The sequence below is a fragment of the Bactrocera oleae genome, chromosome 3 (assembly GCF_042242935.1).
Source record: "Bactrocera oleae isolate idBacOlea1 chromosome 3, idBacOlea1, whole genome shotgun sequence".
NCBI lineage: Eukaryota > Metazoa > Arthropoda > Insecta > Diptera > Tephritidae > Bactrocera > Bactrocera oleae.
The window spans coordinates 24,336,871-24,363,920 of record NC_091537.1 but is presented as its reverse complement, the minus strand read 5'-3'; the positions used below and the strand labels follow the sequence as shown (position 1 = coordinate 24,363,920).

Sequence of the window (27,050 nt, the reverse complement as noted above, 5' to 3'; positions counted from 1 at the left end):
AAAATGCAATTTTACAAAACTATATTTACTTTATGCCAACTGTCTCCATCGCGACATGGAGGTGCAAATGAATTAAGTTTTTTACGAAATATCCCTTCAAAAAAAAACGAAATTTGATGGTGTTTTTCTTTTTCTTAAGCCGCAGGATTTTTTTTCCATTTTGAACACTAAAATTTTAAGCTTCGTATTAGAAATTTTAATAATAACTTCAAATAATCGTGCTCGTTTCTACCATAACTTAACACATATTGCTCGTTATTCGAGATTACAACTTCTTGCTTATGTCTCAATTGCTCTTAACACGACAACAAGGATGAAATGATGCGAGCCACTTTGATTCGAGAGAGAGCTGTCAAAACCCGCATTTTTTATAACATTTGCGAATGTTTTCACAGGCGTAAAAAATCGATTACGTATTTTAAAAATATGTTTTGGATATTTTGCAATTTCCAAACTACCATTAGGGTATGCAATTAACGCGTTACCGATATTATTTTTGGGTGCTCGGTTCCCCAGTAGGCCTATATCACCCATATACTATATACATGTATACATATGAAAAATAAGTCGTAGTACTAATATATAATATTATACTATACAAACATAAAAAACTATAACAAAAACAAAACAATTTATAAAAAAGTATCACATTTGTATAAAGTATAACAACCAAACAAACAAAAAAATTATAAATAAATAATAAAAATAAAATATATACACAAAGGAACAAAATATTTTATAAAAAAAATCACATTTGTATAAAATATAACAAAATACAAAAATATATAAATAAATAATTATTATATACACAAAGAAACAAATTCGTCCAGAGTTCTCTCATCCGGAAACCTAAGGATTGGCTTAAGGTGTCTATAAGCTAAGGGTGAAAGGAAGTACACACATAAAGCCAGTGTTTTAAAATAATTGTCGCATCTATGACCGTTAGGGTTTCGGTTAAAATGTTTAATATTACTTTGCAAAGTGGTCTTTCTCCTTTAACTCATTTTCTAATATTTTATATTTTCTAGCTAAATCTTCTAATTGATATTTGAGTTAACTAATTCCCCCAAGACCAATTTCTGTTCCCTAAGGGCCCCTGATATTAAATTCAAATTTGTTTGGATTCCTATATCTCTCGCCACAGATGCTAATAACATTAAATTGTTGGAGATATCGGGCGATTCCGCAACAACTGGTAAAAAATCTTCATTACCAATGGATACCATTCCCTCACATTATTAATAATTTCAAATCTAAATTTAAAAAATCTACCATTAACATTTTAAACTTTTGGACTAACCTGTCTTTATCCTTCTCCATACAAGGAAATTTGAAAATATGCTGTCCGCATTTTCGTATTTTCGGCATTTCCTTATGAAATACAAAACACTGAATTAGAATATATCACAAATATCACTATTATTATTTATTGTACGCAAATAATTTATTGTAATTCACTTTTATCATCATAACAATACGTACCGACTTGTTCACTGAAATTCTGTTTCACACTGAATTCTGTCGGTTATTTATAGTGGTATTATTTCTGGACTCCCGATTTCTTTGACATCAGCTGTTCTAAATTCTCTCATCTTAATAATCAGGGAAAGAGAATAACAAAAAAACACTCTAACTAGAACTGTCCTTGTTGCACAGTCTGGCAGACCTTATATAGTAGAACTTTAAAAAAACTTCATCTCTAGAACATTCTGGCAACTACGAATTCGCTGTCTAGTTGCTTCTGGCAGTTTATCGTCGATTCTGATTTTGTTCTATCATCCGTGTTCGTCACAATATTTTCAATAAATGTGGATATCGTCAACAGGAATGCCAAATAGCCATCCTTATTCCGTTTTAAAACGACAACGACAACGGGAATAGAGCCGATTATCTCTGTCATGTAAATTTTTGTTTTTATTAATAGCTCAAACAGTCTTCCTACATTCCTCCCTTCCGTACTTACTGCCCGTCTCAAACGACATTTGCCAAAAGTTATGCCCGTGGTTGCAACGCAGAAATCAGTTGTTCTTTTTTGTTTTCATTTCACCAATGTTACCATTGATCTATTTGTATACACGGTTTTTCACACATTTAGTTTTTTGGTTATAGTTTTTCATAATGTTAAAGCTCAAAACCTAAATCCAAGTATTAACAAGTAAGTTCGGGTGTAACCGAACATTTTATACTCTCGCAACTTGCAAGGATCAAAGCCCGGGAAATTACTTCTGGTGTTGGCAAAATTGTATATTAAAGGAAGTGTTAATCCGATTCAACCCATTTTTGATACAAAAACATACTACTACCAAGAATTTAATTTATTTATTTTATTATATGAATTTCAATTATACATATATCTTACACATTGACCGATATTTTCGGTAAGAAATCAACTATAGGCACGGGGGTCCCGTATTCACTACCTAGGGACTTCAACAGTTTTAGTTCAATTTAGACAAGGTCACAAGGTGACATACTTTAAACGCATTATTTACGCAAAGTTTTACCCCGATACAAGCATTGTGATTTGCATAGTGAAAGGTAAAAGAATCAGATGGAATTTATAATGATGTTACATGGACACTATAACATAGAAATATGAGAAGAATATTATGTATCAAATTTGGTTGAAATCGGTTAAGCAGATCCCAAGATATGGATTTTCACCTAAAAGTGGTTCCTATAAAGTCATCTCATACCATTCCAGAGATACAATTTAATGTCCCTGGCGTGTTTAGTTCTTGATTTATCGCGCTTTTAGTAGTTTTTAACAGTATCGTTCTACGGGGTGTGGGCTTGGTTGTCACCCGATCACCTATTTTCACACTGTCAATAGAGGTACTAAAAATGCTTGCTCTCAGTGAATTTTGTTATTGTAGCTTTAGCGGTTTAGGAGGTATGCACATTAAACCCATTAGGGACCACGCCTACTTTAAAAAAATTATAATTGCAGATGCCTCTCCCTATGGTGATACTGTATAGCAAATAACATTCTTGTATCTTATTGTGGAGCTTAGTTATGGCAATTTATTTGTTTTTGATTAATGGCTTTTTGTGGGCGTGGCAGTGGTCCGATTACACCCAGCTGCAATACCAACCGTCATACGGTAACAAGAAACAATAGCCCTATATCTAACTCGATTAGTTTTAGGTGATACAAACAACCGTTAGGTGAACAAAACTAATATACTCTGTAGCAACATGTTGCGAGAGTATAAAAATAGTCTACCTATTTATAAATAAATGTATTCGATTGTGATGTTGAATTATCTCGTCTGTAGAAGCGGACGGTAGAAGCGGTGGTGAGTGTTCACTTACATTGCGCTCTCATAAGATAGGACGTATCAGTTAATTCGGTCCACGGTTTTCGTCGGTGTCTGTTTGAACTATAACGACGAATACCGTTAGTTTCTCTACATGTTTGAACCCATTTTTGCTTTTAATAAGCAGAATTAATTAATATATATTTTGTAATTTACTATTGATTTGTTCCGTAACGGGGTAGTTTATATTTATACTTATCTACATACCATAGATACAATATACTCAGTTTTTATTACTTCTCATCGAAAAAATCTACTTTCAATCAACACTTGTTTCAAATCCTCAATTTCATTAATTTTTTTGAGTGAGAAAAAGTTGGGATTTCAAAAATTTAGCAAACTATCAATGTCTGAGGTAAAATTGTAATTTTTGCGAAGATTTTGCAAAATAAATAATTTTTCATATTTTTTCAAGAATAATGTGGAAATTGTGTCACATCCAAAACGCATATTTCTTTACATACAGCTGAAGATGATAGAGAATCTGCCAACTATGGATGGTAAACTTGAAATACATCTTAGCCAAGCGAAGAATACACTTACCAAATTAGTGGACGTTTATCCAACGGATAATATTATAGACTTGTCGATATTTGATAAGTATAAGCCAACATTTAGTCTAATGGTCGAACAAGATAGCATTGACGATGCGAACATATTAAGTGATAATCCATTACTACTAACCCTTTACAATCGTGTAAAAGTTCGTGTGCCATCGGATGAGTTGTCCGTGCGAACAAGATCGTCAGGGGACGAAAAGGTAAAGCGAAAAGAGAGTGTTAAGGAAAATAAAAGACAACGGAGAAGAATACAGAAATCTATAGAAATAAAGAAAGAAATTGAAGAAGAAATAGCGGAAGAGGAAATCGAAGAAGCGGAAATCTATGAAGAGCAATTACGTCCAATTGCACAGGGGCATATCGACCTACTAAGGCTTTATACCAAAAAACGCGAGCTTGCCACATTTTATACTATTTTGTATCAGATATCAATTTCGGAAGAGTCTTTCTCTTCATGCACTGCGGCTTGGGAGGTATATGCATTGTTACCGTTACTAAAAGATATGACTTTCCACAATATGGTACATATCTCATTTGAGTCTATATTTAATGTGAAACCAAATCTGTTCGAAAATGTAGATTTATTAGTTGCCGATTTCTATTTTGAATCGAAAATTCCAAATGAAAACAATCAGTACGAGAAAGTAAAGTTTTGTACATTCAAACATTTCAACAGACAACAAGTAACGGCAACTGATGTACTGTTAGGTTGGGAAAATTTGAGAAGCGATGAACCTAAAAATTTCGATTGCATCGGCATCTGTTGCCATTTTTCCATTAATACCTTCAATACATTTCGTCATCTGGTGTACGAAGAAAACTCAAAAATTCGTACCAATAACGTTGATTTCGGGAATTTCGTAATATCAAGCAATGCAACTCACCGTTTTGTGCTCACCGAAGAATTCGCACGAATTTTAGAGGATGTTTTAGCGTTCGATGAGCAACAAATAATAATTGAAATCTACCATGTTGATAACCCAGATGAAATTATCGTTAAGGGACATATTGATCCATCAATCTTACTCTATCCAGAAGGCGAGTAACAACAAAAATCTAAGCAATAACATTTAATTTAACCATTTCAATATTTTTTGATTGCAGTTAGTTCTAAAAGGTTTGCAGTAGAGCTCTCCTCTATCGACACCAAACCTGTTAAACATTCCATGAGACCCTCATCTGCCAAGTTTAGTTCGATTCGAGTGGTTGAGGAGCCTACTTTTGCCATTATTTCCATTTGTTTCTCAACACCGTTGACGGAATCGTTCATACTTACCACCATGCAAGATACAAAATTACCAAAGTTTCTGTCAAAGTACAATGAAAATATAGGTTCACGAATGGAAGCTCATTACACGTTCGAGAAAGAAATAAAAAAATTAATTTTGTATATCGTGAAAAATGATGTAAAGAAACTGGAAGATGCTAAACAGATATTATGTTGTCATAAAGAAAATTTAACAAATCAGATTTTTAAGCTTATCTCCAGCGATTTTAATATAAAAAAACCAACAGAGAACGCCATAGAGTTCCATGTAAGTTTTATCTGGATTCCTACGCTTATCTGTACATTTCCATGAGTTGGAGACTACTTTTCACGTTAAAGGTATTGATTAATTTTATTAACCTGCCTAATCACATTATGATAAGCGAAATGATGAAATGAGATTTTATGGAACTCTGACCGATTTGTTTGAAGAAAAGCTAGAGGGGCGAAAATTAATTAGAGTGTCGTTACACCTTCATGCGGTATATGAGACTAGAGGAAAACATAAACGAATTTATATAATATATTCTAAGTATAAAGTAGGAAATTGTAGTAATATTTACATATTTTGAGGGTATGTTTTTCTGGTTTAATATTTTTCTTCCACGCTATTTATTTCAATATTATTTTAAATTGGTAGTGCGAATTTATCCACTGGTCTCTGGATATGTACGTTTGTTTGTAAATCGATAGAGTTAAGAGAAATAAAAATTCGCCACGCGTTATCTATTAATCCACCCTCAAAAGTACAAAATCAAGATTCTGTTACGACATATTATATAAATAGTTTTGAGCATATTATTACTTATTGATAATATTTAAGAATATTTTACGTAGAGCTCAATTAATGTTTTTTGAAATACTTATTTGTTTTTCAGAACCTCATGACAACGGTGTACAAAGAAACTGTCCAATCTACATATAGTATTTTGCAAAAATTAGGAAACCATGTTTCAACGTTTTCATTTAATGAAACTGAATGTGATACTAGAATACTTAACTACCTTTCGATTGCTCAGTATTTTTCTGTGCTTGGGGATGAATATTTCGCCAAGATCCTTTGTGACAAGGTAATATTTCCGTATAGATTTTTATAATGAATCTACTTGTAATTGGTTTTTGTTATCATATTTCTAATAGGCTAAAATATTGGCTGCGGGAGATACAAGTTTCAATTTCTTTAAACTTGTAATGGCTGTAGAAAAACAAGATTTTGAAAACGCGAAGAAATATTATTCGCTGCCGAGTAATGAACAATTTGAGCTGGGTCTTCAATTTACGTGAGTTCAAAACATACTCGTATGCATAGCTTTTTATAATTTTTTACTACTTGCGTCTACTCTGTTTGAACCTCCAACACAAAATCTATAAGCCATTTTCATGGAATATTTATAGCCTGAATAGAGTATATTATGGTAAGTTTGCCACGATTTTTGTGGGTCCCAAAAGGAAACGGAAGAGACCCTATAAAGTATAGATATAAATGATCAGCGTGACAAGCTTAGCCGATTTAGCAATGTCCGTCTGCATGTCCATCCATATCTAGTTCCTCAGTTTTTGAGATATCGATCTGAAATTTTGCACCGATGCTTTTCTCACTAAGAAGCTTCTCATTTGGTGGAACGACCGATATCGGACCACTATAGCATATAGCTGCCATACAAACTAAACGATTGGAATAAAGTGCTTGTATGGGAAACTTTTTCATTTGGCGAGATATCTTCAAGGATTTTGTTGAGTTATTCAGAAATCGAATCACCATAGCATATAGCCGCCATTCAAACTGACCAATTAAAATTCTTGTAAGGAATTTTTCGTATTTGTGAAGGGTATTATAGCTTCGGTGCAACCGGAGTTAACGTTTTCTCTTATTTTTTTGTACACTTCAGGTGAAATATAAATAGGCAGAAATGTATAAAAAGTAAAGATTACCTGACGAGTTTACCTATATTAATTGATTATTATTTTTTACATTTAAATAAATAATTATGTTGTGAAATTTTGCATATTTACAAATTAATTTAAATCTATATTAAGATTATTCCTCAGAGCAAGCATTATATAGACTACTCAGTTGTACACTACACCAGTAGCTGAACAGGTGGTTTTGAAATAATATGCAGAATAACTGCTGGTTGTAGAAACCCATTATACCCAAAAAAGCGCGTCTGGTCGTTGAAAGGAAGGTAGATAGCGCTCCAAGTAGAAGTACTTTTTAAATCCGAAAATAACTCAAACCAACTATTGTGGCAATATGCATATGAATACAATATAGAGATATAGAAATTTTAATGCATGTTTATTTCAAATTACAGAGAATTGATTAAAATGTATATAAATTATGTGGAAACTTTGGCTAATGAAACGACATTTAATCAAGCCATGGAAAATTTGATCGTCAGTCTTCGGGAAGTTGTTGTTGCCTTTCCAAATGACATCTGTTTCTGGGTTATGCTGCATTGCATTTTCAAATATTGTAGTTATTTGCCAGGTATTAATTACACCCGTTGGAAATATGAACAACTCGAATTAGAGGTGGATCTTAAGATACCATTAATGCCAACGTCTCGTTTTATGTTAATAAATTCATATGAATTAAAGGCACCAATTACGGTGAGGGAAGCATTATTCCTTAAAGTGTTTACAATCATGACCAATTTGGGATTATATAAATTCGCTGTATTCGTTTTTAAAGAATTAGAAATGTCATGCCAACCATTTGAACGATACCTTATATACACAACACTGAAGATACTTTCGAATGAAGTCCTTACGAATTATCAGGCAAAAACATTTCCAGTTACCAAAACACTGGAAAAGTATTTCATAATAAACATCAATGGTCATCTGGAGTACAGTCGCGGCGCTGTCGATTCAGCAATGCAAAACTATTGGAAAATTTTAATGAATGACCATGAAATATCAAGCAGGCATTATTCGTTGGCCTTGCTACGCTACGGCTTCCATATGCTGAAGATAGGGAATCATGAAGAGGCCGTGGAGGCATTTCAAAAATGCGACAGCACGAACACCAAACTTATTACCAAATTTGGCATGGGCAAAGCTTTATTCAAAGTAAGTTAAATTATATATAATATATACTTATGGATTTATATATATAACATAGGTATATTAGGTCTAGTAAAGAGAAATCCATTATTTTTCCAATCGATGGCTTTAGTAATATGTTATGCATCTTACGTTGTATAAGTACCTACTAACAGAAGCTCTTAGACAGTTTGGCATTGGTTGACTCTAGTATGGTTTGAACACGCGTAAAAGATGGACACTAGCAAAGAGAAAATACGCCATATCTATAAGATCATTGATCGTAAATATCGATATGATAATGGAAATTGTTAAGACGGGCCGTTATGATTGCACTGTTTCCATTTCCAGGAGCTTAAGATGTCACAAAAATCTTTTGATACCATTGCAATAAGGCTGGAAAAATAAAATTAGCTCGATGTATGAATGCCACACGAGTTAATGCAAAAAACCTCATGAACCAAATTTTCATCTTCGAATCGCTGCTGAATCGCAACAAAATCGATCCTTTCTGAAGCGGACGGTTACTGGTGATGAAAAGTAGGTTACTTACGACAACGTCAAGAAAAAACGGTCGTTGTCGAATCGAAGCCAGGATTGACTGTTAGGACGGGCTTGTTGGGTTAAGTTTGATGAGATTGGCAGGGAATAATATAAACTGCTCAACTATAGCCAAACTATTGATTCGGTCCTGTACTGCCAACAAGGGGACCATATGAAGTAAACAATCTTTCAGAAGTATCCAGCTTTGGTCAATAGGAGACTAATTGTGTTCCATCAGGACAACGCCAGGCCACACACATCAATAGTCACTCCTTAGAAGCTCTAAAGAGCTTAGTAGGAAGATTCTTATGCATCCGCCTTATAGTTCGGACCTGGCATCAAGTGATTACTATCCATTCCGGTCTATGACGAATGATTTTGCTGGTGAAAAATTTCTCTAAAGAGAAGCTTATAAAAATTGACTGTCCCATTTTTTTTGCCAACAGAGCCGAAGGTTTCAATGGGAGTGGCATTATTAAATTACTTAAACTGACAAGAAATTCTCTTACAAAACGGTGCAGGCCTACAAAATCTATGAAACGAGATATTTTTTCAAATAGTTGCGAGACATGCATTTTTCTATTTGATAATAAGATAAAAATAGAAAACCGTTAGGCAAATGACCTTCCCGTTAAAATTAAGAGCTCATACTTGGAGAGCCTTTCTTAGAGGTGTCTATCAACCAATTTTTCAGAGAACGAAACGAAAAATAACATTCGTTTTTTGAACCACCCTAATATACATACATATAATATATACAAGTAGGTATATACATACATATGTGTATTTATACTCGGTTTCTAGATGAAAAAGCTGGATGATGCAGAGCGCGTATTGGCCATTTGTACAAGTTTCAAAGTTCATATACCTGATGTGTGGGGCTATCTAGCGTTGATCAATCTTTTGTTAAAGAGAAACTTCAAAGCCCTTGAGTTTTGGAAATATGCCAAAATTGTAAGTAGTTTAGCTATACAGAATGTAAGCTTCTAAACTTAATAAATGTATATATGTTAATTTCCTTTTAGCATCCCAATACTGAATTCAGCAGAGACCTTCAAGAGGATTTAAGAAATGTTGATATCTATGATGTTGTGCTTTATGTTGATAAACCCCCTGTAATTCCATGCATGACATTAACGTCGTAGAGGAGTTTCATACTATTTACATTTTTATTTCGCATTTTATTGTGTTTAATATAATTCCTTGTTTAAATAAAAATAATAATTTTCCACATTAGAAACTTTTCTATTATACATATACATATTCACTATATACATATTCTCTGAATGCTGTTTACAAAGGTTTGTTGGTATAATTCAGAATGTTAAGCTGAACCCCTTAGGTAGTCTTTAATCTCTAAACCATACTGACTTTTGGCATTGTCAAGACGTTGCTGCAACTGGTATCTGCATCCATGACAAAATAAGCGATAAGCTTCGCCGGTTATTACACTTATGTTCGGCAGCAGGGATAAAGGGATGTCCAACTTATGTGTAACATTGTAGCCAGATCGGACAAAATAATAATTTTTGGACTGATTTGATTTAAATATCCAAAATTAATTTTGATTAAATATTGTTATATGTATCGGTTAAACATATGGAGAAACTATTTAAACCCTTTTTGTGATTTTGTAATATATATTAAAACAACTGATTTTTGAACATTCAATACTTAATAAGTTGAATTGTATTAGCTCTCAATTAATAAATGTTTTTTTTTTTATTATAACTCTTCATACTACGAAGCATGGCATCACAAACGATTTTATCACATACATTTGAATTTCGCGTTTTCTTTAATTTTCAATGCTTTACAATTTTTGTAAGTGATCTTCAACATTTTCGATTATAGACATCTGAAATTCTATTCGTCTCGCCATCTTAATCATTATACTCTGAACAGGGTATATTAAGTTTGCACAAAGTTCGTAACACCCAGAAGGAAACGTCGGAGACCCTATAAAATATAGTAGCATGATGAGCTGAGTTGAATTAGCCATGTCCATCTGTCTGTAGATATAGGATCTAGTCCCTCAGTTTTAAAGATATCTATCTTAACTTTAGCACCTGATTGCTTCTAACCAAGAAGCTGCACATTTGTCAGAATGGCCAATATTTGACACTATAGCATATTTTTCATTTGACGAGATATCTTCCCGAAATTTGGAACGGTTTCATTATCTAAGACAACAATGGAATCTCCGAAGAAATTATTCAGATCGAATCACTATAGCATATAGCTGTCACACAAGCTGAACGATCGGAATAAAGTTCTTCTAAGGATAAGGTATTTGTGAAGGGTATTATAGCTTCGGTGCAACCGAGGTTAACCTTTTTTCTTGTTTTATTATACATACTTGTATGTAAATCTATAATTCTATATGTATCTCAATTAGTCCTAGTCTTTCCTTCCACTGTATTGATGATGCGGAACTTAACAAACAGTTGAATGTCTTACAAAAGCCAATACCAAATAAGAAGCTTGCAGCTACTGTGAAACGGCAATGCATTCATAGATTGGATATGTTGTAGTATATCTATTCACCCGTCTCATTAAGTAGCATGCAAAAGCATTGCTTGCTTTGCCAAGAGAGAGCGCTTAAGTTTTAGGTAAATGGAAACACCCTTTACAAAGCAAAACAAACATGTAGCATGCTATGATTGAAACATAAAATGAAAAAATATGTACAAAATAGCAAATACCGAATATTAATTCGGTAATATATATTGTAGTAAGGGAAAACAACCCAAATGGCGACAGGTTCACAATATAGAATTAAGATGGTTAGTATTCTTAGCGACAAAGACCTGTTACGATATCAGGAAGTCTTAAAGAAACGCTCATCGAAAAAAAATAAACCAAAACCATCACATGCTTTGGTGGAGTCGAGCCCAATATTGGAACAAGAAATTGTGCCGGAATCGAGTATTGAAAAGAGGGGATCTCATAAAGTGTTTATGTATTTACAACTTCAAGACATCATAAATGTTCCGCGTGCTGATAATAAAAAGTTCTTCATTAGTTTGCGCCACAATAATACAAATTATGCCGATCAAAAGGAGTTGGATGAAGACAGTAGATTAAGCGCCTTCGCCATACCGATCGAACAATACAATATGGATGTAGCTAATGCATTTAGTGATGAGCCGGTCGCTATTATTTTAACTGTAGTATCAGAAGAGGAAAATGACGCTTCTGAAAAAACAATTGCCCAGGGGCAAATTGATTTGATACATTTTTTCACAAATAAGCGCACAGTAGTTAGTACCGAAATTTTGTTGTATCCAACATCATTTGAACATATTGATTTGGAAATGGGAACATGTAAAACCGTCTGGCATGTGTATTCTCTACTGCCATTAATGAGATACGAAGATTTTAATAATATGGTCTTCATAACGATCGAATCCATATATAATGCGAGCTCTGACATCATGGATATAGCTCAGAACTTGGGTGTAAGCCTATCATTTCGTTCTAAATTTCCAAACGAAATTAACGAATTTGATACAACAAAAATATGCACCTTTAATTATTTCAACAGAGGCTTAATCATTGACCAAGATACCAGATATCGCTGGGCAAGTATTTCTATGGATGAATCACACAACTTGGGTCAATCAACGGACTGTAGTATTTCTCTTCATAAATTATTCAGTGATTTATTATGTACAGAGAATGTAGATTTCAACTTTGATAGTATATCTATGGATAAAGAAGAAGCATTAATTTGTAATTTGCTACGTCGTTACATCTTGGATGAAGTTTTAAATAATATACTGGAAGCAGTAATTGTGAACGACGAACAAGAGCTTATAATAGAGGTGTATGATCGCACTAAGCCAGACTATATTCTCTTAAGGGGCAGTATTGACCTATCGATATTTGTGTACCCAGATGGTGAGTAAAGTATTTAATTTTTCAACTACGAAATATGTAGAAAAGTTAAAAAAAAAAGAAGAAAAAACACTTATTATAGTTTTAACCTTTCAATTCGCCTTGCAAGAGCCTTTGAAAGGGCTAAGTTGGGGTGTAACCGAACATTTTATACTCTTGCAACTTGCCAGGATCAAAACAGGGTAAATATATTCAGATGCATAAGGTTTGTATTTATATGGGGTCCAGGGCAAGTTTTCACCCGATTTTATCTATTTTATGCACAAAGATGCGCCGTCATTCGAAAATTTAATTACAACAATTGACATATTTGCCGATAATATTTACGATATAAACTAACCGGAAGTTCGAAAATCTTTCTATTAGGTATATGGGGGCTAAGGGAATTATTAATCTGATTCAACCCATTTTTGACATATAGGCATACTAGAACTACATTAGAAAAAGATTCTCTCCGAATTTTTATGGTAAAAAGTTTGCGATAGGAACTGTGGTCAAAATATTCGGTATCTGGAGGCTTGAATAGTTTTGGACCGATTTGAACAATTTTTTCAACTCAAAGGCACTATTCGCGCTAAGTTTTATCCACATACATTCATTGGTCCTTGAATTGTATACTGGAAAGAGAAGGAATCGAATTTCGTCCATTTTCGCACAGTAGCATAGGAATATTATGTAATAAATTTGGTTGAATGCGGTCGAGCAGATCCCGAGATATGGATATTATACTCTGTAGCAACATGTTGCAAGAGTATAAAAATGGCTAAGTTTAATTTATTTTAATTTATTATTGAAAGTTCAAACATCAGTTGTTTTAATACACCATAAAATTACGAAAAGAATTTGAATAGTTACTCCATATATTAAACGAGCACGAGAAGCATGGTTCTTCGTTTTTCCTCTTCGTCTCTTCGCTTCTAAAAAAAATCCGGTTTGGACGCCGAAAGAGTCTGCGTGTGAACCGATAACAAAGGAGGGACATTTCTTATAAAAATTAAAAACAAATGATATTTCTTATCATAAACGCATTTTACTAGTGCGTTGATTCCGAAAACACCACATAATGGAAATTGAAAGCTTAGGGAAATTGATGGCGATAATATTCCTGCTATAGAGTTATTAAAAAATTAAATCCTATGTACGTCTGCTTTTGGTGTAGGTGGTTTTAGAAAGATTAACTAAACATTTCCTTTGAACGAAAGTACATATAACGCGATCAAATTTGTCACACTTTTTAGTAACGAGAAGGCATCAAATTTTAAAGCAAAATATTAATATTTCTTCATTTTAATATGTAAATGTTTATATAATATGTACACAATGTACTCCTAATAGTTAACTCCTGTCGTTTTGCCGTACATTTGAAACCTGTCGAAATGCCGACCTTTTCCAACGACGAAACTCCTATAAATCCTTACCATGAGGGGGGCAAAATAACATTTGGGATTGTAAATATCTGCATATTGCAGCCCATAACGGAATGTCAAATTACACGCGATATGTTTAGAAAGCTCTTGACACCTGAGGAAATGAAAACTTGTGTACCTAAAAATTCTGCGGCAGAAATAATTCCAGAAAAAGGCAAAGTGGACACTTGCGAAGAGAACTACAAACATTTTGATGCGCAAATATACACCCTTGTTGATTACATAATAAGAAAAGAGATACAATACATCGAAGATTCGAAGGGCTTTTTGTGCTGTCAAAAGAATGATTTAACTCAAAAAATTATGAAATTGATTTCTTGCGATTTCAATGTCCGTGTGCCAACCAAGAATAGTACAGAATTCGCAGTAGGCTATCTTAAACGTATATTTACGCCGAAAATATGCTATTTTTATTTTTTTAGAATCTGATGACGTTTGTTTACAAAAATTTGGAAAAAAGATGTTTTGACATTTTGCAAAAACATCAAAAACTCAAAACCTCACTCGAAGCCGGTCTCCATATTCAAAACATAACTTTATACATGAGTATAATAAAAGTCTCGAATGAAGTTGGTGCGGAAAATTTAGCGAGTATATACAACGAAAAGGTCAGACAAAATATATAAGTATTTACACTATTTGTTTCACTACAATTATAAGGTACATGATTTCGATTGTTCAGTATGTATGGCAGCTACATATGGTATATATATGCTATTGTGATCCGAAATCGGAAGTTCCGAGAAATGAGCAGCTTTTTGAGAAAAAAAATGATACTACCGTATCAATTGTTGTACACGCGGTCTCTAACGGCGATACAAACAGGTCCGCAGTGATTCCGGACTTTTCCGTGGATGAAACAAAAAAAGAATGCTCTTTAGAAGGTATCTTCCGTACAATGATTTTTGATCAGATCAAAAAACTGGAGAACTATGCACAAAACATGCGGAAAATATTTAATGCAGAAAAAAAGCTACTGTTTCGAGAAAAATGCGTTTTAAAATAAACTGATGAAGCTGCAATCATTTTTTTTTTGCTTGTAGGAAAAAAGTTGCCAGCAAATATACATGTTTTGTTGGTGTCCATCAGTGTTTATTTAGATTTATTTTATTACAGCTGGAAAAACTGGAAACCACTGAGTTTCATGTAGAAGGCTACAAATTCTTATACAACATGGAGAAACAAAATTTTAAGGAAGCTAAGAAACACATTCGAAAACCGCTAGATCAAAAATTTACCTTTGGATGTTATTATGAGTAAGTACAAATACTTTTGTAACTGAGTGATGTCAATTGATCAACAACTGTTTGTCCACAAATATTTAGAAGCAAAACCCAACGACAATTTGTTTATTGGACTTTTTGAACCAATTTTATCTAATATACGATGATATTATAATGCATTTAAGAACTCAAGAAAGAAAACAAAAAATTATTTGTAGATGTTTAAGCTTATACCAATGTACATACCATATATGCATACATACTAGTAGCCCCTGGTCACGGGTCGCTGTGTGCTAAGTATATTAAATTATAGTGAATCACTTTAGTTAGTATACAGTTAGTTTGATAAAAACCATTTTATTTTATTAAGGAAACCAAACAATTATTAAAGTTAATATAAAATTATGCAAAAATTCATATCATAAAAGCAAGTATAGTAGTATATAAAATTATAGGTTTATAAAAAATGCTAAAAAAAATAAATTAGTATTTGGTTGGGTATCCTTTGGACTAATCTAATAATAGCTTTACGCTGTGATGGCATAGATTTTACTAGGCTTTGTGTAGTTCTTGACAATATTTGGTACCACTTTTCTTTAAGGACCTTTTTAACTCCTCCTTATTTCTTATATCACGTTTTCGTATTTGTCGTTCCAGATGTTCCCATAAATGTTCAATTAGGTTAACATCCGGTGTCTGCGGTGTAGTTTTAAGCTGTTTTCGAACAGTATACAGTCTTACCTTTACATTTACAGTTTGTTTGTCGTCACCATCTCGTTATAAGATGAATGACCACTCAATACCCAATTTTATAGCGCATTTTTTTAATTATTGGATATGTTTAAATATGCATATCGGTCCTTTAAATTCTCAATAATTTCACGTCCATCCGATTCATTAATGTTGAATTTGCTTTCATCTGAAAAAATAACATTATTCCAAAATTTGTAATCGGAATTTTGGCATTCTTTAGCGAAGGCAATACTTTTATATACAAGTACATACATCGTTTTTGTTTGTTAACAAAGGGCATTTTCCTAATATAATATTATATTACGGCGTGGTGACCTGCAAAATATGCGGCGGATCGTTTGAGCATTACATTGCTTTTTCATTTCGTTTTCAAATTCACTTTTTATCTTTGGGGCACTTTTTTTACGTTTTTCTTTTATTTTCCGAACGATAATATGGGTCTTCGTGTCATTAAATACGCGAGGACGTCCAGAACGTGGGTTATTTTTAATAGAACCAAATATTCACAATTTGTTTAATTGTACCATGGCTTTTACGATCAATTGCAACAATTTCCCGCAAGATTTATTATTGTCATATGTTTTATTACTGATTTCTTTAAATCATTTAAAAGTTGCGTCGTTGACGAAATACAGGAAAAAATACTGGTTTTTTATGATATATAAATATTTTTTTTAATATAATCTCCCTTAATATCCCATATTCCAATGATCCTCCAATAATTTTTTGCCATCCCTATATTGACTTTCCGGAAGCTCTGCAAAATACCCGTCTGCGGCTGTAATAGTTTCTTCATTCGACGAAAAACGCTTTTCACGAAGGAGTTTATTCAGGTTTCTAAAGAGGTAGTAGTCGCTGGGAGCCAAATCTATTGAACACGGTGACTTTTGTCATTGTTGAAACACCTTTGTATCGTAATGAAAAATGATTTTTTTGTGCTGCAAACCAGGTCTGTTCTCACGAATTTTTTCATCCAGCTTATCCAAAAGGCTGCAAAAATGTTCAGAGTTGATTGTTTTACTTTTCTGCAGATAATCAATCAACAAAATTCCTTTTGTATCCCAAAAAACTTGAGATAAAACTTCTATTCGAAGTACGGACTTACATATTATTACCAAGAGAAATCCGAGAGTGGGGCTAAAAATGCCTTTATTTTTTTTGGGCGTTGAGCATAATCGAAATATATCAGTTTTCAACTAGGCACTAATGAAATCCAACTTGTTAAAGACATATTACCATTATTTTACAGAACGCATTAATAATCAGTTATTTAATTTGGCCACAGGTTTTTAATCCAACTAGATTTTGTTTTAGTTTTTGAGCTAGTATGAAACTGGTATCTTTCTGTTCGAAATTTATAATTGTAGCCTCGAAGGAGATCCGTACAACAAAAAATGTGAAAAATAATATGTATTTGGCCAGTGCGGAAGCCTTTGAAGTTGGTGAAAAGTGGAGAAAAAGGTTGAAAACCATTGAAAAAGGAGGATAAAAAAATAAAAATTAATAAAATGATCATTTACAAGCGATCTGAGAATCTGAGGAATCAGGATCATCAGAGGAAGGGGAGGGGATTGGTTTAATTTTTAAGGGTTGAAAACGGTTTATCTTGATGCCCGGCAAAACTACGAATTATATAGAAAAATTTTAACTTTAAAAATTATATGGTTATAGGTAATGCAAAGATCAACAACTTTTGTACTAACACCTTTTTCAAATAACCAAATTTTTGACTTTTTTACTTTTATATTGCACAACAAAAATGTTTCTTACACGAAATTTGGTGCTAACTTACTTTCTTATGTTCAAACACACTGTATTTGTATATTCTTGCAACATGTTGCTACAGAGTATAATAGTTTTGTTCACCTAATGGTTGTTTGTATCATCTAAAATTAATCGATATATTTATTTGATCAGGATGAAGAGACGAGTTGAAATCCGGGTGACTTGTTAAAAAAAACTAAAAATGGGATAGATCAATAACTAAATGCGTCGGAGACATTAAATTTTACATCCAGGATGGCACAAAAGGGTTTTGTAGCAGCCTTTGTCAAAATTAAAAGATAGGCGTGACATCGCCCACTTTTAGGTGAAATCACATATCTCAGGACCTGCTCGAATGATTTGGTGCATAACATTCTTATAATATTCCTATGTTACAGTGCAAAAATGAAGGAAATCGGGCTACAACCATGCGAATACATCAAAATTTTAAAATCCATCTGATTCTTTCACATTCCAGTGTACAAATAAAGCACCAATTATATTATGGGATAAAACTTTGCACGAATAGTGCCTTTGAAATGTGCCACCTTAGGACCGAAAATTGATCAAATCGAACCAAAACTGCCCCCCTGTGCCTATAGTCGACTTTTTACCGAAAATATCGCCTAATTTGTGAGATATTTAATTGAAATTTGGAGAGAATCATTTCCTAATAATTGTATGTCTGAATGTCAAAAATGTCACCCATGTACCTAATATAAAGATTTCCGACCCGCATATATATACCGCATATATCGACCAATATATAAGTCCGTTCCCACGACAGTCGGGTCTACGTAACCGGAACATCTTTTGTCTGTGTCATGTTAGTCGTATGTGGTATTGTCAATAATTTATAAAATCGGGTCAATACTACCCCCAACTCCCATACACTATAAGACTTATAATGAGTTTCAGTGATAACCTCTTCATCCGAGCGAAATTTCTTACCGGCGAGCATTTTTTTGAGGTATGTGAACAACCAATAGTCGCTGGGAGCAAAATATTTCCAGTTTGTTACTTTTAAACATGGCCAAACTTTGCTCAAAATCATCAACACGTTGCTGTTTTTGGTCAACAGTCAGCTGACTTTAAATAGCAAACCAACGTTTTATTGTGGTTTCTGATGGTGCTGTTATAGCCTATAAAATCTTTCCACCTGTCTTTTAACCGTTTACATTGGTCAAAATGTGTGATATTTTAGTGAAATTAAGTGGAAAAGTTGTCTTAAAAATTATGTGGTTTAGCGCTGAATTACAATGGCATTGGCCTATACATTGCTCTAAACCTCATATTCCTAATATAATGAATTCCGATCGTTTGGTTGACGTTCTCCACATCAACTCAATATATTAAATTTAGCCTCTTCGGTCGAGTTAATATCACAAATATCTCATTTAGAGATCATTTTAATATAATTGCTGACGGAAAGTAAAATATGGTTATAAAATTAATTGAGTCTATGACCTATAATATAAGTTAATAAGATACCAAATTTGATTGTAATTCGTTTGGTTTCGTCGAACAATGAAGTTGAACCCTTTTGCTATATTTTTATACTCTCGCAACCTGTTGCTACAGAGTATAATAGTTTTGTTCACCTAACGGTTGTTTGTATCACCTAAAACTAATCGAGTTAGATATAGGGTTATATATATATATAAATGATCAGGATGAAGAGACGAGTTGAAATCCGTCTGTCCGTCCGTCCGTCCGTCCGTGCAAGCTCTAACTTGAGTAAAAATTGCGATAACTTTATGAAACTTGGTAGAAATGTTTCTTGGTACCGTGAGACGGTTAGTATTGCAGATGGGCGTAATCGGACCGCTGCCACGCCCACAAAACGCTATTAATCAAAAACAAATAAATTGCCATAACTAAGCTCTGCAATAAGATACAAGACTGTTATTTGGTACACAGGATCACATTAGGGAGGGGCATCTGCAGTAAATTTTATTTTTAAAGTGGGCGTGGTCCCGCCCCTAATAAGTTTAATTCGCATATCTCCTAAACCGCTAAAGCTATAATAACCAAATTCACTGGAAGCAAATTGTTTTAGCACCTCTATTGACGGTGTGAAAATGGGTGAAATCGGGTGACAAGCCCGCTCACTCCCCATATAACGGTACTGTTAAAACATACTAAAAGCGCGATAAACGAAGCACTAAACACGCCAGAGACATTAAATTTTATCTCTGGGTTTGTATGAGATGACTTTATAGGAACCGCGTTCAAAATTAGTCAGTGGGCGTGGCACCCCCCACTTTTAGGTGAAAACCCATATCTTGGGATCTGCTTAACCGATTTAAACAAAATTCGGTGCATAACATTCTTCTCATATCTCTATGTTATAGTGCGCAAATGGGCGAAATCGGTCGAATTGTGACCAAAAATTGTCTAAATCGAACCAAAACTGTTCAAGCCCCTAAGTACTGAATATGTGGACCCCAGTGCCTATAGTTGACCTTCTACCGAAAATATCGGTCATTCCACAAAGAAATCTCAAATGAGTATACCATTTGCTTTGCGAAAGTATAAAATGTTCGGTTACATCCGAACTTAGCACTTCCTTACTTGTTAATATAAAGTTTTGCCAACACCTGAGGTAATTTCCCGGGCTTTGATTCTTGCAAGTTGCAAGTGTATAAAATGTTCGGTTACACCCGAACTTAGAACTTCCTTACTTGGTAATTAACCTAATATTTCAATAATTGAAGATATTAACTGTCAATGGTATTAATAAATAGATAACAGCAAATTGTTATAGGTTATTATTATTCATACTATGTGTAATTGATTTGATAAATAATGTCCGAAAACAACTCTCGGGAACTCGAATAATAGGTTAAGCATATCAATAGCATATCAACGGAATATCCATATTATCGTGGTTGATATCAGAAAATGTGGAGTGTTAGTTCTAAGTAATTAAAAATAAGGATAGTGTGTATTCCCAAGTAGCAAAAATACATTTTAAAGTAATTTAATAAGGTTGCTAACATTGCGAATGATAACGGCACATTTAAAACGTCAATCGACAATTTTTGTATGAATATTCGTGTCCCATAAATATTAGTCTAATACAATTATTTAATATTTACTATTACACATTTGTTTGTGTTATTCGCAGCTGTTAATGTTTCACTTCCTGTTGATTTGCAGTGGCCTCTTTGAAATTTACATTACGTACGTAGAAACGTTGCTGGCTGAGACCACCTATAACGAAGCTCTTCAATATTTACTTCGTGAGTTGGAGACCTACTCAAGCCGATTTGCAAAAGAATCTTCAACGTGGATTCTTTTATACTGTATATACAGTGAATGTGGCTATGTACCAGGCATGAGTTATACTCGATTGAAATTTGAGAATTTGAAAAAAGAGTTTACCAGAAATACTCAACGGCCGTTAAGCCTTTGGGATCTTTATTGTAAACAAAGCCTCGAATTTACATCTAAAAGGGCAAAGGAATTTTACAAAGCCGTCCAAGAATTCTTGGAACTAGGATTGTATAAGTTTGCACAAATAATTTTTGAGCAAATCTTAATTGAATGCACTGAAGCGGAAAAGTATTTCGTTACGACCACTTTACAAATTCTACTTCGAGAAATAACGGACGCATATTCGTTGCGAACATTTCAAGGGCTTCAAACGGTAAGAGGGAAGAGAAAGAATTTTGGATTCGTACAGAATATATTGATTTTGTTCGCCTAACGGTAGTTTATAACATCTTAAAATAATCGTGATAGTAGTAGTAGCTGTAAAACAAAAATTATCGCGTTAACGGAAGAGATTGATAATATGGGTAAAAATCAATAATAATATCTAATCAAATTTGACCCAGATTGGTCTATTTAAACTGCGCGCGCAAACCGAATCGATAAACAATTTTTTCCTAGTTTGGTACAATTTTTTTTGTTCGTGTGTAGTTTGATCTCCATATGTCAGTTAGTGTATGTTTGGGAGCCGTTTGTTTTGGAAAGTCTACTTTACCACGGACACAAGTTTTCAGCATACTACTCAAAGTATTCGTTGAAGATCGCATTGGGTATAGAAACAAAGCACAGCAACCAAGTTAAATTGACTGGTCTTAAGAAACTCGCTCAAAAATTGCACTTTTCATCTATCATTTTTGGGTTTCAGACAATTTTCCAATCGCATATCAATGGACATTTGCATTATTACCTTGGCAATAAATCTGCTGCCAAAGAGTGTTATGCTGTAATTCTGCATAACACTCAAAACCTGGATGATGTCGGAGTTTTCCAAATGAGCATAATGCGTTATGCCAACTATTTATTTGAACATGGCAAATATGAGAAAGCAATCAGTGCATATGGGGAATGTACGAGAATCAGTAATTGCAGCGTGAAGGCGCTTTATGACCTTGGAAGGGCCTTTTATCGCGTAAGTAGTGTAGTGGATTGTGGATTGATTTCGGAATAAAAAATTATGAGCAACTAACTGAATGATTCAAAAACATAGTTGGGAAAATATCAAAAGGCGGAACAAAAGTTTTCGTCTTGTACCAATCATGGCATACATTTACCAGATGTGTGGGGCTACTTGGCATTGGTTAATCTCAAAACGAATAACACATTTAAAGCTCTTGAATCTTGGAAATATGCGAAAATTGTGAGTAGTATTTTTATAACAAATTTTAATTAATTTTTATATTCTCGCAAAATGTTGCTACAGAGTATAATAGTTTTGTTCACCTAACGGTTATTTGGATCACCTTCAACTAATCTAGATATACAAATGTATATAAGGTTATGTATATGTAAATGATCAAGATAACGAGAAGAGTTGAAATTCGAGTAACTGTCTGTCTCTCAGTCCGGCCGTCTGTGAAAGCAATAACTTAAGTAAAAATTCGATATATTGATGAAAATTGGTACACATGTTTCTTGGTATCATAAGAAAGTTGTTATTGCAGATAGGCGGAATCGGATCATTACCACGCCCATAAAACGCCATTAACCGAAAACATATTAAGTGTCTTAACTTGGTACCACATTAAGATACAAATCTGTAATTTGGTCATCGTATAAGCGAGGGGCATTGGTGGCTTGAAAATTTTCAGTGTGGCCCCGGCCCCTAAAAAGCTTACTGTACATATATCACAAACCACTAATGCTATATCAACACAATTTGCTTAGGGCAAATCTTTTCGTCACTTCTTCCGACAGTGTAAAAATTTGTGAAGTTGGATGATAACCCCGCCACTCCCCATATAACGGTTAAGTTGAAATCTACTTAAAGTACGATAACTCACTTAAAATTGACAGACAAGATGCTACGAAAAAATAACTTTTTTTACTGAAATGAAACTTTGCACAAATTGTGCCTGTAATGTATTCCATCTCGCTTCTAAAAACTGTCGGACTATAACTTGTCAAGCCTCCATATATCGAATGCCTGCACCCGATGAATATGGCTGACATTTTACCAAAAATATTGGTCAATCTGTAGGCATTGACATTCGGAGCCTATCCTTTCAAGATAACAGCCTTCGCTTGTGTTAAAAATAGGAAAAATCGGGTGTACAATCGGTCTATGATATACCTCTGCTCCTGTATACTACACATATCGATTATTGATATTTTAACAGGCTTTATGTTCAATATATGTATACTTGAGTAATGCCTACACCTTTGATCTTTGCAAATTACGAGAGTATAAATTGTTGTTTAAAATGAACTTCTTTTGTTTGGTATTTCTAGAACCCGAATAATGTTATAAGTGAAGAAATTTATAGTGAATTGAAGAAAATCGATTTGAATGAAATAACATTAATTATTGATGCTGCTGATGCTGCTGCCGGCACCAACTGCTATAGAAACGCTTGAAAATATAAATTCACGCTTTAAATTAAATGTTTGAGGATGTCTACATCTTTTATATTCAATGTATATAATATATTTTAGATGCATAATGTATGTATAAACTTATACTAACATTAAAAAAAATACATTTGCCATGAAATGCTTGTATTTTAGTTACTTAATATATAAAACCTGATACTGACGAAGGCGCATTATCATTGCCACTACCCGCTGACCCAAATTTGTGGTATGGTGTAATAGACGTTTTTATATCCAGACTTTCTTCAGTTCGCAACTCATTTACTGCATGTTTCAATTGCAGGATGCACTCCGGATTTGTACTCACCGAAAGTTGTGAAATCTCTTTTTCAAAAAGTGTCGCCATAGCTTCAAGCAGATCAACAAAGCCAATGGATAGTGCAGCGCGTCGTATGCGGTTTAATTCCTTATAGAAATGCTGCGTCTTCTCTGGCATTTTCTTTGCATGTCGCAGTACCTTTTGCACGTCAGACTGCAAACTTACCTGTTTTATCCACACCACACAACTTTGAGAATATGAACGCTTTTCGGCCTTCACAGGAAACGCGTTTGTTTCGCCTGGCAATAAATCTTCAGCAAATCCCAATAACTGCAGGTCACCCAACCAGGGAATAACATTATTACCAGGTGGTAAAATGTTCAACATTAAATTAGACTTTTTCTTACTATCCGCATAGGAATAGATAAAGCCATACCAATTATCATTTAATAATACCAATGCAGCTAAATTTTCAACTTTCAAAGCGCCATGGAGCAATACACACATCGACTCTTTTTCAGCTGCGGTTGGTAAGGCACCACTGCCACTTTTATTAACGTTGCTTTCAGTATCTTCGCTGCTTTCATCGCCGTCTTTAATGTCTTTCGTATAGAATTCTCGTATTTCCTGCTCTAATTTTTCGTACTCATAGTTTGGTTGGTTCACGTCTAATGCTGGTTTTACAGTGGCACCAGTGCTTCCACTCGATGAAGATTTTGATGAACTTGATTTTTCGGACGAGCGTCGTGCTGGCTTTTCTCTATCCACTTTAGGAATAACTAAATGTCGGCTTAAGGAAACGGGTGAACCAATTTCGGAAAGCGACAAATACCCACATATCTCTATTTTCTGTGATATTTTTAATTCGGTTCTCACTCCATTCTCCATTTTATATGGCGCAGGTCGTGGCCATATAACGACCGGACACTCCAACCGGAAATAACTACCAGCTTTAAGCGTAACTTCATAAGGCTTAAAATTGGACTCGCAAACTCTTTCAATTAAATCGAACATAGCAGTGCGACCAAGCTCACTTTTATGACTTGAATGTGATCCCATAGTGGGCGTCAATGTATGGATGTTGGCATTTCCTGAGGACTTATTACTATCATTTATATTTTCTGAACCTTCTACAGTCTCTTTTACAGCTTTCGGCATATAAAGTTGACCTACGCCAAAAAATTTGTTTTAAAAAATAAATCTGAAGTTATCGTACAAAATTACCTTTAAGCCCTGTAAAATCGATAAGCTGCTGATATATAGGCAAGGAACGCGTGAAGTAATAATCACTTTGAACTCCCATGCACACAAAATTTAACTTAACTGCCTTCAGTTGAGTAATCCAATCGAATTGAGGCTCATTTTCTTTGTCAACATAACTGTGGAAAAAGCCCTTGAGCGCTGTACTTCCAAAACTTTAACGTTTATATACAGGCTCTTTAGTAAATATCTTAAAAATTTTGAAAGCATTTCAATACCTACCCTAAACCACAGTCCGTGAACACAACAACCTGAGAATAGTTTTGAAAGCCCCAATTGGTCGACAATATACTAGCAACATTTTTCAACATACTTATGAGGCAAAGTTTGTCACCAGGTTCTATTTTCTTAAGAGCTTGTCGAATAATGTCATAATCACGCGTAAAATCTACCTTTACCTCGGATGTTGTGGAGTATACAACTAGTGAAACATATTCCAACTTTGATGTGGCAGACAAATGTTCTAGCAGTTGTGATATACCCTTGATGGCTAACTGATGGTAAGTAAGTGCATTTTCTTCACTCCGACCTGGTATTTGGCGTTGCATAGATAATGACACTGTTGAGGAAATAATAATTATTATTGCTCTTCTCATTTAAATCTTACATATAAATAATTTATTGTTTACTTACCATCCAAAGCAATAATAGTGGGCATCCTATTAGTTTTGATACTTTGATATTTTCTCCAATACAACTTTGAAATGATGGATTAACTTATATACATATATATATTGTTTTAAGGTCAGGAAATGTCTTTGAGTAAACAATTTGTTTCCCGATATTAACAAATAGGTACTTTATTCTACGGTTATGTATATATTGTGTACAAAATATAGGTTTGTTTCATAACGCTAGTAGCTGTGTGCTATCAGGAAAAACAAGAATGTACCCTCACGAAGAGCGAATTACGAAAAAGTAAAGAGACGGAACCCTAGCAGAAATTAGCTGTAGCTTCTTGCTATCAGGAAAAACAAGAATGTACCCTCACGAAGAGCGAATTACTAAAAAGTAAAGAGACGGAATACTAGCAGTAATTAGCGAGAAAACATTAAAATATTGTTTTTAACAATCGCATCATATCAACACTTGAATACTGATCAATAGAATCATTATTTTAACAATTCTAAACTATTAAAACAAACAAAATCATAAACCAGAGTTTCAAATAATGCTTACGGGACTAAAAAAAATTGTTTAGTTCCAAATACGTTTAAAAAAAATTTAGTCCCAAAAACCGAATTCCCAAATACTAAATTCACAATAATATATTAAGTTGTAAAAGAAATTTTTCAATCATCATCTTGGGTTCAAAATAGGATTTTTTAATTTAGAATATGTATATCAATTACATTTTTAATCACAAAATCGGAAATAAAATATTAAACGTCATGGATTAATTTTAATTATAAAAATCTAAATTTAAATACAAAATTTTTAATTTAAAAATTTCACAACCATGATCAAAACAAATCCGTCAAATATCGCTTGTTTACACATGTGTTTTAATAGCTGTTTTTTCATATGGCAGTACGTTTTTTCTGCTAGCAGAAATTTCACTATTAGAAACTAGCAGCTCAGCTTCTATCGCTCACATCTTGTGCTCCCTGCTGCTATTTTTTGGGTTTAGAAACTCTTTACCAGCATAAACATGACTGGCGAGTGATAGTTAGCAATTATGAAACAAACCTAATATCTCATGATACTTGTGTCCAGAGCTGCCAAGCTTTTTACTTATTAGTTTAAAATTTACTGTTCGCGATTGGTCACCCGTTGCGATATATCACTGAAAACTACATAACGTAAACTGTAGCAAATCGAAATTTTATTAGCTAATAACATATACATATATACCACAATA

The 27,050-nt window shown here is 33.8% G+C and overlaps 3 protein-coding genes across 3 annotated transcripts; 2 read left to right on the top strand and 1 right to left on the bottom strand.

The window, feature by feature from the left end:
• The first annotated feature begins 3,594 nt into the window (after positions 1-3,594).
• LOC106618423 (uncharacterized) lies at positions 3,595-9,978 on the top strand. The gene is made up of 8 exons (XM_036373564.2): positions 3,595-3,675; positions 3,736-4,918; positions 4,985-5,415; positions 6,026-6,217; positions 6,288-6,427; positions 7,463-8,222; positions 9,543-9,692; positions 9,764-9,978. The coding sequence occupies exons 1-8, from the start codon at positions 3,667-3,669 to the stop codon at positions 9,881-9,883; spliced, it is 2,985 nt and encodes a 994-aa protein (XP_036229457.2). The 5' UTR covers positions 3,595-3,666; the 3' UTR covers positions 9,884-9,978.
• Positions 9,979-11,426: 1,448 nt separating this feature from the next.
• On the top strand, positions 11,427-23,791 carry LOC106618441 (uncharacterized). Its single transcript, XM_014236197.3, has 8 exons — positions 11,427-12,641; positions 13,974-14,431; positions 14,488-14,673; positions 15,182-15,321; positions 20,968-21,457; positions 21,947-22,210; positions 22,289-22,438; positions 23,530-23,791. The coding sequence occupies exons 1-8, from the start codon at positions 11,492-11,494 to the stop codon at positions 23,653-23,655; spliced, it is 2,964 nt and encodes a 987-aa protein (XP_014091672.1). The 5' UTR covers positions 11,427-11,491; the 3' UTR covers positions 23,656-23,791.
• Positions 23,678-26,194, bottom strand: IntS14 (integrator complex subunit 14). Its single transcript, XM_014236198.3, has 4 exons — positions 25,823-26,194; positions 25,412-25,748; positions 25,154-25,344; positions 23,678-25,098 (listed from the first exon to the last, which is right to left on the bottom strand). Exons 1-4 carry the CDS (start codon positions 25,845-25,847, stop codon positions 23,810-23,812), a joined length of 1,842 nt encoding a protein of 613 aa, XP_014091673.1. The 5' UTR covers positions 25,848-26,194; the 3' UTR covers positions 23,678-23,809.
• Between the last annotated feature and the right edge of the window lie 856 nt (positions 26,195-27,050).